The 16752-nt window shown below is 32.3% G+C and overlaps 1 protein-coding gene across 6 annotated transcripts in view; it reads left to right on the top strand.

Moving 5' to 3' along the window:
- Positions 1-16752, top strand: part of SEMA3D (semaphorin 3D) — a 221408-nt gene that overhangs the window by 122891 nt on the left and 81765 nt on the right. For all 6 annotated transcript variants that reach the window (XM_074194057.1, XM_074194052.1, XM_074194056.1 and 3 more), the window contains 2 exons: positions 4664-4726; positions 9387-9506. In XM_074194057.1, the coding sequence (XP_074050158.1) occupies positions 4664-4726; positions 9387-9506 (183 nt within the window). The remainder of the gene's footprint in view (positions 1-4663; positions 4727-9386; positions 9507-16752) is intronic.

Here is a 16752-nt window from a genome sequence, read left to right as displayed (position 1 = left end):
TTCTGTTGACCTTGCACTTGTTAACTGGGTTCAACTAGTTTGCTTCTTCAGAAAGAGAACAAATTATGGATATACTTAAAGTTTCTTTGACTTGATTTTCATGGTCTTTTCTTATTTGAGTATTTCCCTAAATAAAGTAACCTTAAAATTATGAGAATTTGTCTTTGCTACATGATAACTAATAAAAAAAAGTTGTAGGAATTATAAATTAAACTAATAACTTCTATGGAAATTGTAAAAATTTTTTTCTTTGAATTGCTCTCTTTAAAGTTCAATGGGACAGTCATCTGATATGGAGAGTAGACCTAGAGATATAAAATAAACTACACAATCACATCAAAAGTTTAATTATGAAGTTTTAAGTTTCTAAGATGTGGGTTCATTTGGAGGTGAAGAAATCACCAACTCTGACTCAGGAGGGTGATAAAAAGCTTAAATTTTGATTCACAGATTACTACAAAAGTTCATAGAGTGATACAAAAGTTTGCAGGTTAAATTCTTTAGAGAAGCACATAGTAATAAGTAACTGTTAACTGGCTGAGACATACTTATCTCCTTAAATTCCTTTCCCTTTTTTCTCCTAAGGATTAGTTTTGAAAATCATCAGAATTATTAGAATGTGTGTGTGTGTGTGTGTGTGTGTCTGTCTGTGTGTTTGTGTGTGTGTGTGTGTGTGTGTGTGTGTGTGTGTGGTGTACACAACCTTCTATTGCTTTTGTTGAGGTAGGTCTGTGTGTTTTTTTTCAGGGAACACAATAGAGAACTGAGCCTAGACTCCATAAAATCTGAGGTGAAATATGACCTGTGAAATATGACTGTATAAACTTGGATAAGTCATTTAACCTCTGATTTCCTCAGTTTCTTCAACTGTAAAGCAGTGATGATAATTGCACCTAACACACAAAAAAACTGTGAGGATTCATATTTCTAGTGTATTTTGTAATCCTAAAAGTTTTATAAGTGCTATCATTATTTTTAAAATTCATTTTCTTAATATTTTAATATGTTGTTTCCCGCATATATCATCCTAAATTTCTTCCTCCCCGCCCCAACATGCCTTGTAAAAAAGAAAACTCATTATGGGAGCATAGGAGTTTTGTTTTATTTTGTTTTCTCCTTCTCTAGTCTGAACCTAAGTGGATTCTGTTTCCTTAGTTGTTTTGCTTACCACTGGGGTAGAAAAACCAGGAATACATGCTAATAAGTGAGTGGCAGATAGCCACAAATCTTTGTATCAGTAATGTCTTTCTTTTCATTTTTGGCCCTAGTACAATCATAGTTGTTTTTTTTTTTCCTTTCCTCCACAAAATCCTACTCTGATGCTTCATCATGTTGTGGAAACAATTCTAGGGGGACAGAGGCTGGGCCAACAGAGCACAAAGCCTACGAGGTTCCATTAAGCTTATATGGAAAAGGATGTAAGCCAAATCTCTGAGGACCAGCCTAGCTTATTTCTGAAAAGCGGAGGGCTGATGTATGCTGGTCACTTGACAAGCACAACTTATGAAACAAAGTAAATGTTTTTAGCCTAGAAAAATTATTAGTATCTTCTGTATTGTGAATTTTAAAATGTTTGTTTTTTATTCTAAAATACTTGTATTTTATGTCAAGTGAAGTCAATTATGTAATCTTAGTAAATTCCTATCTTCCATATCCAAGTCATTTTTGTTTCATTTAAAATAAACCATGGTGATGGTTTATTGAATATTGGTTCCCAGAACAAAAAGTAGGGGTAACATTTCTGGGTAAATATTTAATTTTTATTGATACATTAGATATCCATAAGTACCTTCTGTGTTCCTATGTGTAGGAAACTATGGCAAGCATTCGAAATGATAGAAGAATTGAGTGAGCTATAACCCTAGTCCCACAAAAATCAAAGTTAGAGCAAAGAGGTAATAAAATATTTAATTTCAATTTACTATATCTAGAAATTATGGGACCTAAAATTAAATATGGAAAATCTGACCAAAGATGGAAATTATGGTATATAGTATTTAGCATAAGGAGAAAAAATTTTTAATAATTCTTTAATTAACTCTGATTATTTTAAGCATTTACTTTGTTAATTTATTGCATTACTCCCTTCACCATTTTCTTCTGAGCACATGATAATTTCTTAAATAAAAGCCTTGGAATTTCATGAATATTTTACAGAGGTTAGGATTGGAGCAGTCTTCTGCCAGTAATTTGTCATATGTCTTCAAAAAATTTACTTTTTAATTATCTACTGAATATTTGAACATTTTGGACATTTTAGAAATTTTGCACATTTCTTATTTTTTAGGGAAATTATCAGGGCAAAATTAGAGATAAATTGTAGATCACATTAATAACTAATATGATAATTAATGGATGAGAAAGCAAATATGGTTCCTCATTTTATTATTATAGAATTTCCTGGGGAACTCTTTGGAGGAACTTGATATTAGAATCTTGGGATCATAGTTTAAAATCAAAAGGGAATAAGAGATTATCTTCTCACTTTTGTGCCAGACTTGAAACTCCAATCTTAGACTTCCAAACTATTTTAAGAAGCTTGATAATTTTTATAACTGTTTTAGCTTTAATTTCCAAAAAAAACCCACTCTCTTATCACAGAACAACTAGTTTAAATACCATTGAGGTCTCCTCCAGGGGAAATATTTCTATTTTATTAGTTATACTTAACACTTGCCAACTATCCAAGACATTTAGGTCAGTTTTCACTTAACCTTTAATTTTAACTGCTGGTACAAGCTCTATCTTCATTCTAAACATTACTTATATACTGCCCACCCCACCCATAACATGAACATTTTTGTTCTATAAATAGAAACAAGAAATTCATCATAGAAAATAAAAATGAAGATTGCTATATCAATTCGAACCTTTATCTAAATTGTGATTGCTTTCTCTGTTTTAGATTAGGAACAAATCCAGAACCCTAGAATGTTGAAATATTGACAAGATACTGTAATCTGTTGGACTGAGTAAAAATAGATAATCTTGGAAGTAAAATCAGTGAATTGTTTGTATATTTAGTTTCAATTATTTTTCAATCTCTCTAGTGGGATTAGAACTTGCCTTAATAAAAGATATATATATATATATATATATATATACATATATATATATGAAGTAATTTGAGGTCCTATGGGAATGAGAATAATAAGATATAAGATAATATTAAAAGGTTTAAATCTATCAAGTCAATATAGTAACTGAAAACAACAAGAAAAACAGGCAAATCTGTAAAAATAAGGTGAAAGGAGGTTCATTTTTTTTCCAGAATGATTAGGCAAGATCTGGATTAATATGATAATTTTTAGGTGTTTATGTGTACCCTTAAGATTCTCATCTTTTGAGCTTATTGTCTACAGTGACTGCTATCATAACTCTCAGGATTGCAAAAATGTGTTATAAATTAGTGCCTTTAATCCAACTTAATTTTCTTTGGAAAATGATTCCATATATTTATCTGATATAGGGAATAACCTTGAGTCCTATAGAACTATTCTTTTTGTGAAACATTGAAAAAGCTATAATCCCACTTAGAGGGATAATGACATAAACTGACAGCATGTAAATCATTTTTAGTTTCTTTTAGAATATGTCCTCTGGATATTATTTTTTTCCCTCATGGAATGAATTAATCACTGTTAACTCTGCTGAACGATATAGACCAAAAGTATGTTAGAAACTCACATACAGACTACAGACATATAAACCAAAGCTTTCTTTTGCTAGTTTCTTCTTACTTGTCAGCCAGTAGCAATCATTCCTTTGGAACCTAATGAAGTAATTTGAGAATTATTTGCTTCTAACCCTGCCGAGAGATATAGACTAAAAATAAGTCAGAAACACATACAGGTTATAGATATATAATCATACAACCCAAAGCTTTCTTTTTCTTGTTTCTTCTTGCTTGTATCCCAACAGTGATAATTCTGTTGCAATGCAATGAAGTAATCTGATTGTCTGACAGTACCTCATTAAAAAACAAAAACAAAACTGCTTTACAGTGTCCCTAAATGCTGACAAAATGAAGAACTTTTGGATAATCTCAAGACTTTGAAGCAAAAGTGGCAGTTGGACATGAACTTATCAAAAGTTTAGAATCTTTGCCTGTAATAATTTGCTTAATAGAAATTATCATGTTGTAGTCTGTTGACTTAAACATTTCTCTTTTGCATTTAATCTTTTTATCCCTGTTGATTTTTTGTATGCATATATGTGAGAGCTATGGTCCTATGTATTACTTTTTATTTATTTATTTTTGATTTTTGCATGGCAATGGAGTTAATTGCCTAAGGTCACACAGCTAGGAAATTATTAAGTGTCTGCGTCCAAATTTGAACTCAAGTACTCCTGACTCCAGAGCAAGCCTTACTAACTCACAAGTTTCTCTTTCTGAAAATAAAGATATTTTCTTTCCTCCTTCCCAGCTATATCCAAAACCTTAAGATCTTTCTTTTAGCCTTATAGCATTATAAACATTTGTTAATTATTAATTATTAATAGAGGAATTAGAAGAGTGAGCAAATGAAGATATGGTAGACCTAGTTTGCTTCTGGATACAATACTAAATATGATGGTCAAATCAAAATCAAGTTTGGATCATTGATGACATCAAGATTGATATTTCAGAATTTCATCTAACATAACTTCAAATATTTTACAGATTTACTGGCCTGCTGCAAAAGAAAGGGTGGAATTATGTAAATTAGCTGGCAAAGATCCTCATGTGAGTATGATTTTTTTTAATTAGACTAGGTATGATGAGCAACCACCTATTTGAACAATTATTTGATTTGAAATAAATTGAAATAGTTTACATACCCAAGGGTTATTAATGAAACTTTGCTTGTATGGTGCCATGCTTCTAAAAGATTGCTGACAAGTTATTTCTACCTTGTCAAAATAAAAAAAATGTCCTAAAAATTCTGGAAATTATAAGAATGCTATTCATAAACAGTGCAAAAGATATTCCCAGGAACTGTTTGTTGCTCTTATTAAAGTTAGGTCGTAATTCATAGGATCATAGATTTAAAATTGGAAGGGACTTGAAAGGTCACTGAATACAGCCATCTCATTTTACATTAAATGATTTGCCCTGGATCATACAGGTAGTAAATGTTTCAAATAAATCTAATTAATTCCAAGTCCATATAATATCCTCATTAGCAAAAATAGTTAATTTGATCACTAAATATTACATTTTATAAATATCTAAACCTGGGTTGAAATTTAAAGAAATAAGAAATAAATACATGCTATGAAGCAAATTCCTAAGTACCAAAATAAGGAAAATCATAGCTCTTATACTCAGAAGACCTAAAGGAGATTATCTGATCCAGATTCCCTAAGGTTTACAAAGTGCTTTAAGTATATTACAGCTTTTGATCTTTACAACAATGCTTCAAAGAAGTATCTATTGTTATCATCATTTCCATTTTACAAATAAATCAACTGAATCATCATTTCCATTTTACAAATAAAGCAACTGAAAATAAAAGTTTGAGTCTTGCCCAGGGCCTCACAAACTAATAAGTGTCTGAGGAAGCATTCAAATTTATTTCTTTTGTACTTCCAAGTATATAACTCTATCAACTACTCCACCTAACTAAAAGCCAGATTAGTTAATGACTTGTCTCCCAAGATCTATTTAAGAGAACAGCATAGTTTTGGATGAATTTGGTTTTATTGAGTCATGACAGACTCTTTTTTCATGGAGTTTTCTTGGTGAAGATACTGGAGTAATTTGTCATTGCCTTCTCCAGCTTATTTTTTCAAAAGAGAAACCAAGGCAAACAGGGTTGTGACTTACCCAGGTCACATATCTAGTATCTAAGGTCAGATTTGATCCCAAGTCTTCCTAACCCTGGACCCAGAGTTCTATCCAGTTAGTCATCTAGTTGCCTCTAAAATACTGTAATTGTTAGGATGACTTCAGTATCTACTAAAGTCAAATTCAGATACTTTTTATCATAGTAGTAACCCTGTCTTTTGAGAGGTTATCAGGAACAAAGTCTCTGATAGAACCTTAAAAGCTTGTGAGGCTTAGAATATAGGATTCATCAAAGATTTAGAACTGAAAGGGGATCATCTAGGCCAAACTCCCACTCATGTTACAGATTACAGATGAGGAAACTGAGGCCTAAAAATAGTTAAACCCATCAAGTCACACAGTTATTTAATGGCAGAGCTAGGATTTGAAACCAGGTAATAAAATAAAGTGTTCTTCTTTTTGTATGAAACTAGCAAAATTTGGAAAAATTGGCTACAAGTATATTACCAAGTGAATTACAGCTGGCTATACAAGTGATGAATTGTTTTAACCAAAGCAATTCATGAAACTTTACATATTAAGCTAAGGAAGGGTAATAAAAATCAACTCTAATAAAATAATGAATCTTTTAAATTTGTGAAGTTAGATAAACCTCTAACTAAAACAGTTTGTTTAGATCTTCCTAGAACTGAAATTTCAGGATTATCTTTGACTCACAGTCATCCACATGTGTAATCTTTTTTACCTTCACAGTATGTCTCATGCATATCTCTTTTTCCTCTATTCCTACAGTCATCACTCTGGTATTAGCTCTTACTACTTCACATATCTGAACTATTTCCAGAGTCTACTGGTTGGTCTGTCTTCCTCGAGTCTCTCCCCACAACAATTTATTTTCCACTCAACTGTCTGTGTTTTTCCTAAATCACAGGTCTAAATATGCTATTTCCTTTCTCCTCCCCACCCCACCCCACATATATATATATATATATATATATATATATATATATTCATTAAACTTGCGTCTCTTTTTGACTCCATGATTATTCCTCTAGTATCCATAATCTCCTTCCTTCACTCTTTCCATTTATAAAATTTATCTGTCCTGTAGAATGAGTTATTCCCTCACCCCCAACACTATCCCAGAACAGGTGGTTTGTTTTTTTTTTTTGAGGAAAAATACACTTAGCGCATGAATATAATGTATCTTTCAGTATCAGTTATCTCAATTTCCTTTTTTTGTTTTTGACTATTATAATGGTCCTGTCCCCTAATCTTCTCAACTCAAAGTAGACTAATCATTTCTCCTATTTGGGTCTCCATATTCTCATCTGTAAAATGAGAGTTTTGGGCTATATGACCTCTAAAGTCCTTTTCAGCCCTAAATCTAGGGTCCAATAAAATTATTATACTGAATTTTTTATCAATGTAATTTATTTCTCTCCAAATCTTAATTCTATCACTTATTTCAGGTGTAATTATTACCTCATTTTTAAATACATTTGATAATGTTCATAATTTTAAAAATTGTTGAAATTAGAAGCCATTGATTAACTTGTAGTCAAGTGATTGAATAATGTTATGTTCATATAGAAGCAGAGAGCTTGAGACATTGTTAGACTTTTTAATTCATATTTTATCTTTGTTCTTGACTATAGTTCTATTGCTTAGTGTCTTCACAACTTTCAGGACCTTGGGTAAGGGAAAGTAAGGAAAAATAAGAATTAAAGACCAAAACATGGTTGGAGTTAATTAAGTTAAAATTAGCAAGCCTAGAAATTATAAATGGGTCAGAAGCAAGTTAGGATCAAAATGTAAATAGTGATTAATAAAGAGTTTTTTTCATTTATAGCAGGCAACAATGGTTTTAGGAAATTACAGACAGAAAGGGTATTGAGAAACGTTAATAAAGATCACTCTCTTATAGACTGTTACTTTGGAAAACAAGAGAACCAGTGTACCTCAAAGTCTTAGTGGATAAGCTGCTGCTTCTACCAGTGATGGTAACTAGAAATAAAAAGGAAGATAAGTAATAAAAAAGGATATTCTAAGAAGCAAAGATGTTTCAATTATTGAAAATAGGAAAAATAGAAAAGGCTGAATTCTTAAGATAATGATCATTGTAAAGACATATGTATAATATAATGGGATAGAAAAAATAAAAACTGAAAGACATCCTTCAAAAATTTAATCTCAGATATAAGGAAAGTTTGGAAACTTGCTTTAAGACAGAGTTTGTCAAACTTTATAGTTCATTTGTTCTTTCATTCAACAAATATTTATTACTAATAGTCATATGATGTACAGTACCATTGGGAATGCAAAGAAGAGTAAGCTGTCAAAGATTTTTAAGGTCTAGTTTAGGAAATAAAAAATGTTCATGTAAAAGCTTAAATAATAGCTCCTTAAAGGTTGTGATCTGGCCTAAATTCTTAGGATCAAAGATCTCTAAGTGGAAGCATTCTCAGAGGCAATCTTCTCCAATATAGCTTTTTTTTTTAAATATTGATAAGAAATGAGCCTAGGAAGGATAATTTGCACAAGGTCACATTAGTAAATAGTAGGATTTTCCCACTGGTCTATGCTGCTTTTCTCTGTAATTGGTGTGAAGTTGGTTTTTTAGCCATGTGTGAATCTACATGACCCCATTTGTGGTTTTCTTGGCAAGGAAACTGGAGTGATTTGCTATTTCCTTCTCCAGCATATTTTATAGATGAGGAATCAGTCCAACAGGATAAAGTGACTTGTCCAGGGTCATATAGCTAGTAAGTGTCTGAGGTCTTCCTGACTCTGAATGGCACTCTTTCCATGGTACCACCTAGCTGCCTTCTTTCTATATACATCTCTCTATATATGGAGAGTATCATGTTGGGGAATGAAGACAACATTGGGAGATAGGCAACTTGGTTCCACTCCCAATTTTGCTAGGTATTTGCCCCCCTCCCAGAGATTAGAACTCTATGACATAAAATTAAAACATTTGCATAAAATCAAAAAGTTCCAAAGTTACTACTCTACTGTAGTTTCCTTGCATTTCAAAATTAATCTTTCTCCTCCTTTGACTGGAATTGTAAAATTAAAAATGTCATTATAGGAGTACTCTCTGACTTTGAGCAAGTGATTTAATTGGATGCTTTCTAAAAATCACCTTAGACATTTAGTTATTAAAAAATATTGCACACAATTTTATTCTTTTCATTGTTTTTGTTTTGGTCATTTACGTTGGCAGGATATCTCAATACTATTTAAAAGAAGATATTTTACCACCATGTCTTCTTCTCTAGGATTCTGTGCTTCACTTGAGGGAAATTTTATAGTGAACCATTTTTTAATTAATCACAGTAACTTTTCTTCAATTATTGTGGTCTATCAATTGTTAAAATTTATATAAACAATTCTTTACATACTTATTTCCTATGTTAATATTACAGTTTCGTATTTTTTGCCAATTTCAATATGATGTAATGCATGCACATATTGTTACACAGATCTTACCTTATATAAATTTATTAGATAAAAAATAAGTTTATACAAAAAAACAGTATCTTAGGGACAGGTTGTACGAAGGACATTTTTCATTGTATTTGCTAATTCTTTTCTTTTTTTTGCCCAATAGACAGAATGTGCAAATTTTATCCGGGTGCTTCAGTCTTATAACAGAACTCATGTTTATATATGTGGAACTGGAGCCTTTCACCCAATATGTGGATACATTGATCTTGGAACCCACAAAGAGGTAGGTGATTGAATTTAATTTAGTACATTATTTTACTATTAAAAATATTCCTAAGTATTTTTGTGTAACAGAGCAAGCAACACTTTATGTATAGAAATAGCTGTGTCGTCTATAAAATAACTAAAAATGTATGTTCTCTCCTTCTTTTGCATGTACTTATTTATTGAAACTTCTATTTTAGGCTTTCAAGAGACTTCCAAAATTAATAATAGCTAGTTTTCTGTTATCTTTCTTTTCTTTTTACCCCCTTCCTTACTCTGATATCTACTCTGGCACAGGTATTGTATAATTCACATATTTAGAGTGGATCTTATTGTAAAGAGTTGTTTCTATTCTGGGCCTTGATCAACATCTCACACCATATGAAATGGGACTTTCTTAGAACTTGTTTTATTGTTCAGTCATATCTGACTCTTTGTGACTCTATTTGGGGTTTTCTTGGCAGAGATCCTGAAATTGTTTGGAATTTTTTTCAAGCTCATTTTACAGACCAGGAAACTGAGGCAAACCAGGTTAAGTGACTTGCACATGGTCACACAGCTCGTAAGTGTTTGAGAGCAGATATGAACTCAGGAAGGTGACTTTCTTGATTCCAGATCCAACTCTATTAATTACAGTTCATAGTTGCACACTTATCTTGTAAGCATCTTTGTTTATGAAGAAATATATACAGATAGTATGAATTTTAAAAAAAATTATTTATTTAAAGCAATGGGTTAAGTGACTTACCTAAGGTCACACAGCTAGGCAATTATTTAGTGTCTGAAGCAGTATTTAAACTCAGGTCTTCCTGACTCTAGGGCTGGTGCTCTATCCACTGCACCACCTTGTTGCCCTAGTATGAAATAATTGAAAGTGTAGATTTAGGACTTAATAGTCTGTTGCTGCCATTACCTTACTCTTGTCACTTTGGGCAATTGACACAATTTCTCTGGACCTCAGGGATGGGTAACCTCTAGCCCACTAGCTGTAATTGGCCTGGCATTATCAAGGCACTTGCAGATAGGTCTCAAAGTTCAATGAATCTAGGAACATTTTAGGGATGAATTAATTAAATGTTTGACCAAATATAGCCTGCAAATGATGTTCTAAATATCCAAATGACCCTTGGCAGAAAAAAAATTTCCTCATCTTGGTTTAGACCAACTGTGATACAAAGGAATTGGACAAAATTATCTTAAAGACCTCTTTCATTTTAAAAATGATATGACTCTGATGTTTTATTACTAACTTAACATCATGGAAGTTATATCTTTATTCTAGTAATGATGATAATAATCCTTAATAGTTGATCCATTATGTTTTCATGAATCTCTAGGGAAATATATAACTTTTTTTAAATTAAAAATTTTATTTATTTTGAGTTTTACAATGTTTTCCCCGAATCTTACTTCCCTCCCCCCACCCCCCCACAGAAGGCAATTTGTCAGTCTTTACATTGTTTCCATGGTATACATTGATCCAAATTTAGTGTGTTGAGAAAGAAATATCCTTAAGGAAGAAACATCAAGTATAAGAGATAGCAAGATCAGACGATGAGATAGGTTTTTTTTTCCCTAAATTAAAGGTAATAGTCCTTGGTCTTTGTTCAAACTCCACAGTCGTTTCTCTGGATACAGATGATATTTTCCATTGCAGACAGCCCCAAATTGTCCCTGATTGTTGCACAGATGGAATGAGCCAATTCATCAAAGTTGATCATCGCCCCCATGTTGCTGCTATGGTGTACAGTGTTTTTCTGGTTCTGCTCATCTCACTCACCATCAGTTCATGAAAATCCCTCCAGGCTTCCCTGAATTCCCATCCCTCCTGGTTTCTAATAGAAGAATAGTGTTCCATGACATACATATACCACAGTTTGCTAAGCCATTCTCCAATGGAAGGACATTTACTTGATTTCCAATTTTTTGCCACCACAAACAGGGCTGCTATGAATATTTTTGTACAAGTGAGGTTTTTACCCTTTTTCATCGTCTCTTCAAGGTATAGACCCAGTATTGGCATTCCTGGATCAAAAGGTATGCACATTTTTATTGCCCTTTGGGGGTAGTTTCAAATTTCTCTCCATAAAGTTTGGTTGAGTCCACAGCTCCACCAACAATGTAATAGTGTCCCAGATTTCCCACAACCCTTCCAACAATGATCATTATCCTTTATTGTCATATTGTCTAGTCTGAGAGGCGTGAGGTGGTACCTCAGAGAAGTTTTAATTTGTATTTCTACAATAAGTAATTATTTAAAGCAATTTTTAATTTGACTATGGATTGCTTTGATCTCCTCATCTATAAATTGCCTTTGCATATACTTTGACAATTTGTCAATTGAGGAATGGATTTTTTTTCTAAAAATATGACTCAGTTCTCTGCACATTTTAGAAATGAGTCCTTTGTCAGAAATATTAGTTGTAAAGATTGCTTCCCAGTTTACTACATTTCTTTTGATCTTGGTTACAGTGGTTTTGTCTGTGCAAAAGTTTTTTAATTTAATGTAATTGAAATCATCTGGTTTGTTTTTAGTGATGTTCTCTATCTCTTCCTTAGTCATAAACTGCTTCCTTTTCCATAGGTCTGACATGTAAACTAGTCCTTGTTCTTCTAATTTGCCTGTTGTATTGTTTTTTAGGTCTAAATCCTGTATCCATTTGGATCTTATCTTGGTATAGTGTAAGATGTTGGTCTAATCTAAGTTTCTTCCATACTAACTTCCAATTTTCCCAGTAGTTTTTATCAAAGAGAGAGTTTTAACCCAATAGCTGGATTCTTTGGGTTTATCAAACAGCAGATTACTATAATCATTTCCTGCTATTACACCTAGTCTATTCCACTGGTCCACCACTCTATTTCTTAGCCAATACCAGACAGTTTTGATGACTGATGCTTTATAATGTAATTTTAGATTGGGTAGGGCTAAGCCCCCTTCTTTTGCACTTTTTTTCATTGAATCCCTGGAAATTCTTTTACTTTCTATTTCTCCATATGAATTTACTTACAACTTTTTCTAACCCAGTAAAGTAACTTTTTGGAATTTTGATTGGTATGGCACTAAACAGGTAGTTTAGTTTTGGTAGAATTGTCATTTTTATTATATTAGCTCTACCTATCCATGAGCAGTTGATGTTTGCCCAGTTATTTAAATCTGATTTAATTTGCATGAGAAGTGTTTTGTAATTGTTTTTAGAAAGCTTCTTAATCTACCTTAGCAAAGGAAATACATGACTTAACAGAATCATGGAAAATGATTGATTCATAAGAACAAGGCAAGAGCATTTAGATGACTCATTACTACATCCTATCACTATTACAAAAAAAAGTTCAACATACACATGCCATCATGTATCTTAGAATTGTAGACTTAGGGATCATCAACCTAAGAAGATTTCATCTTCAGTCCTCTCATATTACAGAGATGAAAAATTGACTCCAAACTAGAGTTTAACATTTATTTAGTGGCAAGTTAATTACTAGAACTCACATAATCACCTAGTCCAGTATGTTTTATATTCAGTGGAGCTCTTTTTCCTTGTGAAAAAGTAACTGACCTCATAAAGAGACCCAATCTGTTGTGGCGGTCCCCTTTAAAATCATACCCCAGTCAGCAAGAGTTAACTAGCCCAGACTCAAGAGTCTGAGGAAAACCAATATGGAAGCTTTGTTTTCCCATAAAAGAGTAAGAAAACTGGTGGAAAGAGGGAGTCCTTGAATTGATTCTTCTGTGCTGCTGGCATTATTTTTTCTTGGCTAGCTTTGATGAAGTGTAATACCTAAGCAGTAATTCATAGCAGAATGGGTAATTGTATTGCATAGCTCCACAGGTTAGGTGTGTTTTGAGGCTGGAGGCCAAAGGCCAAATGCTTACACTCTCCTGTGAAAGGCAAATATTCTTTTGCAACTCCTAAAATCAGAACTGCTGAAAGAAAGTTTAGATGGAGCTAATTACTTTTATTTTGGATTGTCAAAAAAACCCTAAGGCAGTCGAAATTACAAGTTTTTTGAATAAGAGAATTACGAGTGAACAAGAGGTAATGAGTCCTTAGAGTATTTAGCCAGACAAAGGATTTGGGTACTTTTTTGATGGGCTTAGTGGAATACCTTTAACTGTTTCCATGAAAAATCAACCCCAGGACTTTTTATAAGATACACATATCATTTCTAATTAATCTTAATAAATTCCTATAATAAATTATTAAGGTTTGCTGTCATTTTTTATTTTTAGCTAATTTTTTAATTTTTACCTTAATTTCTTAGAATTGTAAAGTTGTCTGTAAAAATTCTTTTAATAGTAATAATAGTAGCATTTACATAGCTCTTTAAATTTTTCGAAGTACACTCTAGATTTGTCACCTCTTTCTCATAACTTTGTGAAAGAGATGTTTTTATTATTCCCATTTTACAGACAGGGAAACATCATGAGAGTGGTTCAATGACTTGCCCAGGGTTGTGCAATTAAGAGTCTGAAGTAGTATTTAAACTCAAGTATCCCTGATTCCAAGTCCATTGTTCTACATTTTCTTTTAAATTATAAAATCTTTTTCTTTTTATCATAAATTCAGAAACATTTTACTATGAAAGGAGAGAAGGGTGTCTCATAATCAGCTAATTTTGATACAGTTTTTCATTTGATAAGAAATATATCCCTGTGATATCTTCAGCAGTACAGCAAGAAAGTAGCACTTCTGTTGTAATAAAGGGTAACAACTTCTCAGCTAAATTACCTCTCTTTCCTCTCACCACTTTTTTATATATTGCCTTTCTCCAGAATACAGGAATTTCTCCCATTTTCTCTCTTGCTGTTTTTATGACCCAACAAGTGTAGATCTGTCCTTTAAAACATGTTCCTTGCCTGTATCCTGACCTCTCCTCTAATTTTTCAGTTTTTGCAGTTCTGCTGCTTACATCTAAGTAGTATTTTTTTTTTTACTTCATTGATGGGTTTGTAATCCCCTTGATGTGGCAATTTCTATTATTATTATTATTATTATTATTATTATTATTATTATTATTATTATTATAGATAACAACCAAACCACATCTGTCTGCATTCTCTCATTTCTTGTTGTCACTCACTTGTGTCCAAATCTTCTTAAATTTTGTTTTTCAGAAAAGATATTGAAGTGTTTTTACCATTTCCTTCTCCAATATATCCATAATTTAGAAATGAGAAACTGAAGAAGTTAAGTAACTTGCCCAGAGTCACAGCTTGTGAGTGTCCAAGACCAGATTTGACTTCAGGTCTTCCTGAGTTCACACCTGGTGCTGTATTCATTGGACTAGCTAGCTACCTCACATTTTCGCCATTGAATATCTAATATCTTTGCTAATTAAAATGAAAAAAAAGAATTTGTTGTAGGTTCAGTGACTTGCCCAAATTGAAACTTAATAAATATCAGAGCTGGGAATCTAATATAGGATTTTAGGACTCAAGATTGACATGAAAAGACCTTTGGGGAACAGTATAAAGGCCCTGGACTTAATTTGGTATAGAAACAGATTGGTGCAAAAGAAAAAAGTGATGGATTTCAGATCAGAAATTTCTAATCAGAACTCTGTTTTCTTACCCAGATGCCTTTGAGAGTGTCACTTCATCTCTCTAGCTATGATTTCCTTAACTACAAAATGAAAAACCCACTTGGTGAAATTTAGAAGACACTGGACTTGTAGTTAGGAAGACCTGAGTTTATATCCCACCTTTGACCCTTTGTGACCATGGAATAAGTCACTTAATTTTTTTTTTCTGTCAGAGTTTACTCATCTATTAAATGATGGGATTTATATTTAATGACCTCTAAGGTCAATTTCAGATTTATATCTATAATCCTATGAATCCTAAGGTCTAAGTTCTCCCGTAGATCCTCCCATCCACCTAGAATCCAAAGGGATTCCTCTAGGATGCTCTATGTGGGTACTAGTGAAACTGACTGGCTATTTATTCCAGTTATATTTACATAAGTTTATCATCTATATTTTTATTTTAATTTAGAATATTTTTATTAATAGTTGAAAAGGGAGATGGCTGTGTTAGCAGCATCTATCTATCTATAAACATGAGGATAAATTTGTGACTCCATTTTTTAAAAAGCTACTTTAAATCCATCTATGTTCATCACATCCAGCTGAGGCTCATTGTCTATATTTATAATTTACATATATATAATTATATTTATAAATTTATAATAAGCAAATAATTGCTTATTATTGTCTATATTTATAATTGCTTTTTAAAAGCGATGCCATGTAGACTGCATGTTCACATCTTTCACTAGCAGTTTCATCTTAGAATACTTAATCGTATATGTACTTGTGACTGACATTTCCACATTTTCAAATTTCCTCAAAAATTCATTAATTCTTTAACAATTCTTTAAGTATAAAATGATGAAACATTATTTTTCCTTAAATGAAGAATAATTAATTAATATGATCACATTTGCAAAGTGACTTTAGTGAACATCAATAAAATGAAAATGCAAGTGAACAAGATATCAGAGTTTTTAAAATTCCTTTTGAGGGGTCACTAATCCTGCCACTCCCTCAAAATCTTGTTAAAATGAAGTTCCTAAATAGAATTATTTTACATTATTTCCTAGTCCAAGGTCAAACCTAGTCCCCTACATATGACTGACACATAATAAATGTTTTATTAAGTTAAAGAACATATTCATAGAGCTCTGTGACACAAATTTGTATATACTACTTGTAGAACATCTGCCTGGACAGATAACATGTATTCATGTCCACATATTGTGAGTCTCACTTCTTTCTGGATAGCTCATGCTGTCTTTGTTATTGAACTGCTTCAGGATCATGGGGCTGTTCTGATTTGTCATTCCTGTTTTTGTTGGAAAGTAGAATTTAAGATGATGCTTCTTCCCAAGCATTCAAAAGCTGCCAATGTTGTGTTATCTGAGGCCACTGTTGTAAAAATATATATTTCAGCCAAAATGACTGAGTGACTTTAAAGCCCATACTGTTTTCATAATAGTGAAAATACTCCAACAAGGCATTTTGGACTCTTGCATCAACAACATTGTGAAGAAGTTGCTTGTGTTGGATTTGTTCACTATAGTGCCAGGGATGACATGTAAGTTTTAAAAGGGTTGTTTGAACAACTTGAATGAATTAGATGCCCAGAAGAAAATGAGATCACAAACAAGAATGATTATAATAATTTCAGAAAAACACTTTCTTTATGGAAACAAAGGAGTACTCTACATGTAATAGACACCTAATAAAATTTTGATGTTAATCTC

This window comes from Macrotis lagotis, chromosome 7 (genome assembly GCF_037893015.1).
Source record: "Macrotis lagotis isolate mMagLag1 chromosome 7, bilby.v1.9.chrom.fasta, whole genome shotgun sequence".
NCBI lineage: Eukaryota > Metazoa > Chordata > Mammalia > Peramelemorphia > Peramelidae > Macrotis > Macrotis lagotis.
The sequence above is the reverse complement of the archived record's forward strand: the minus strand, read 5'-3'. Positions and strand labels throughout refer to the sequence as shown.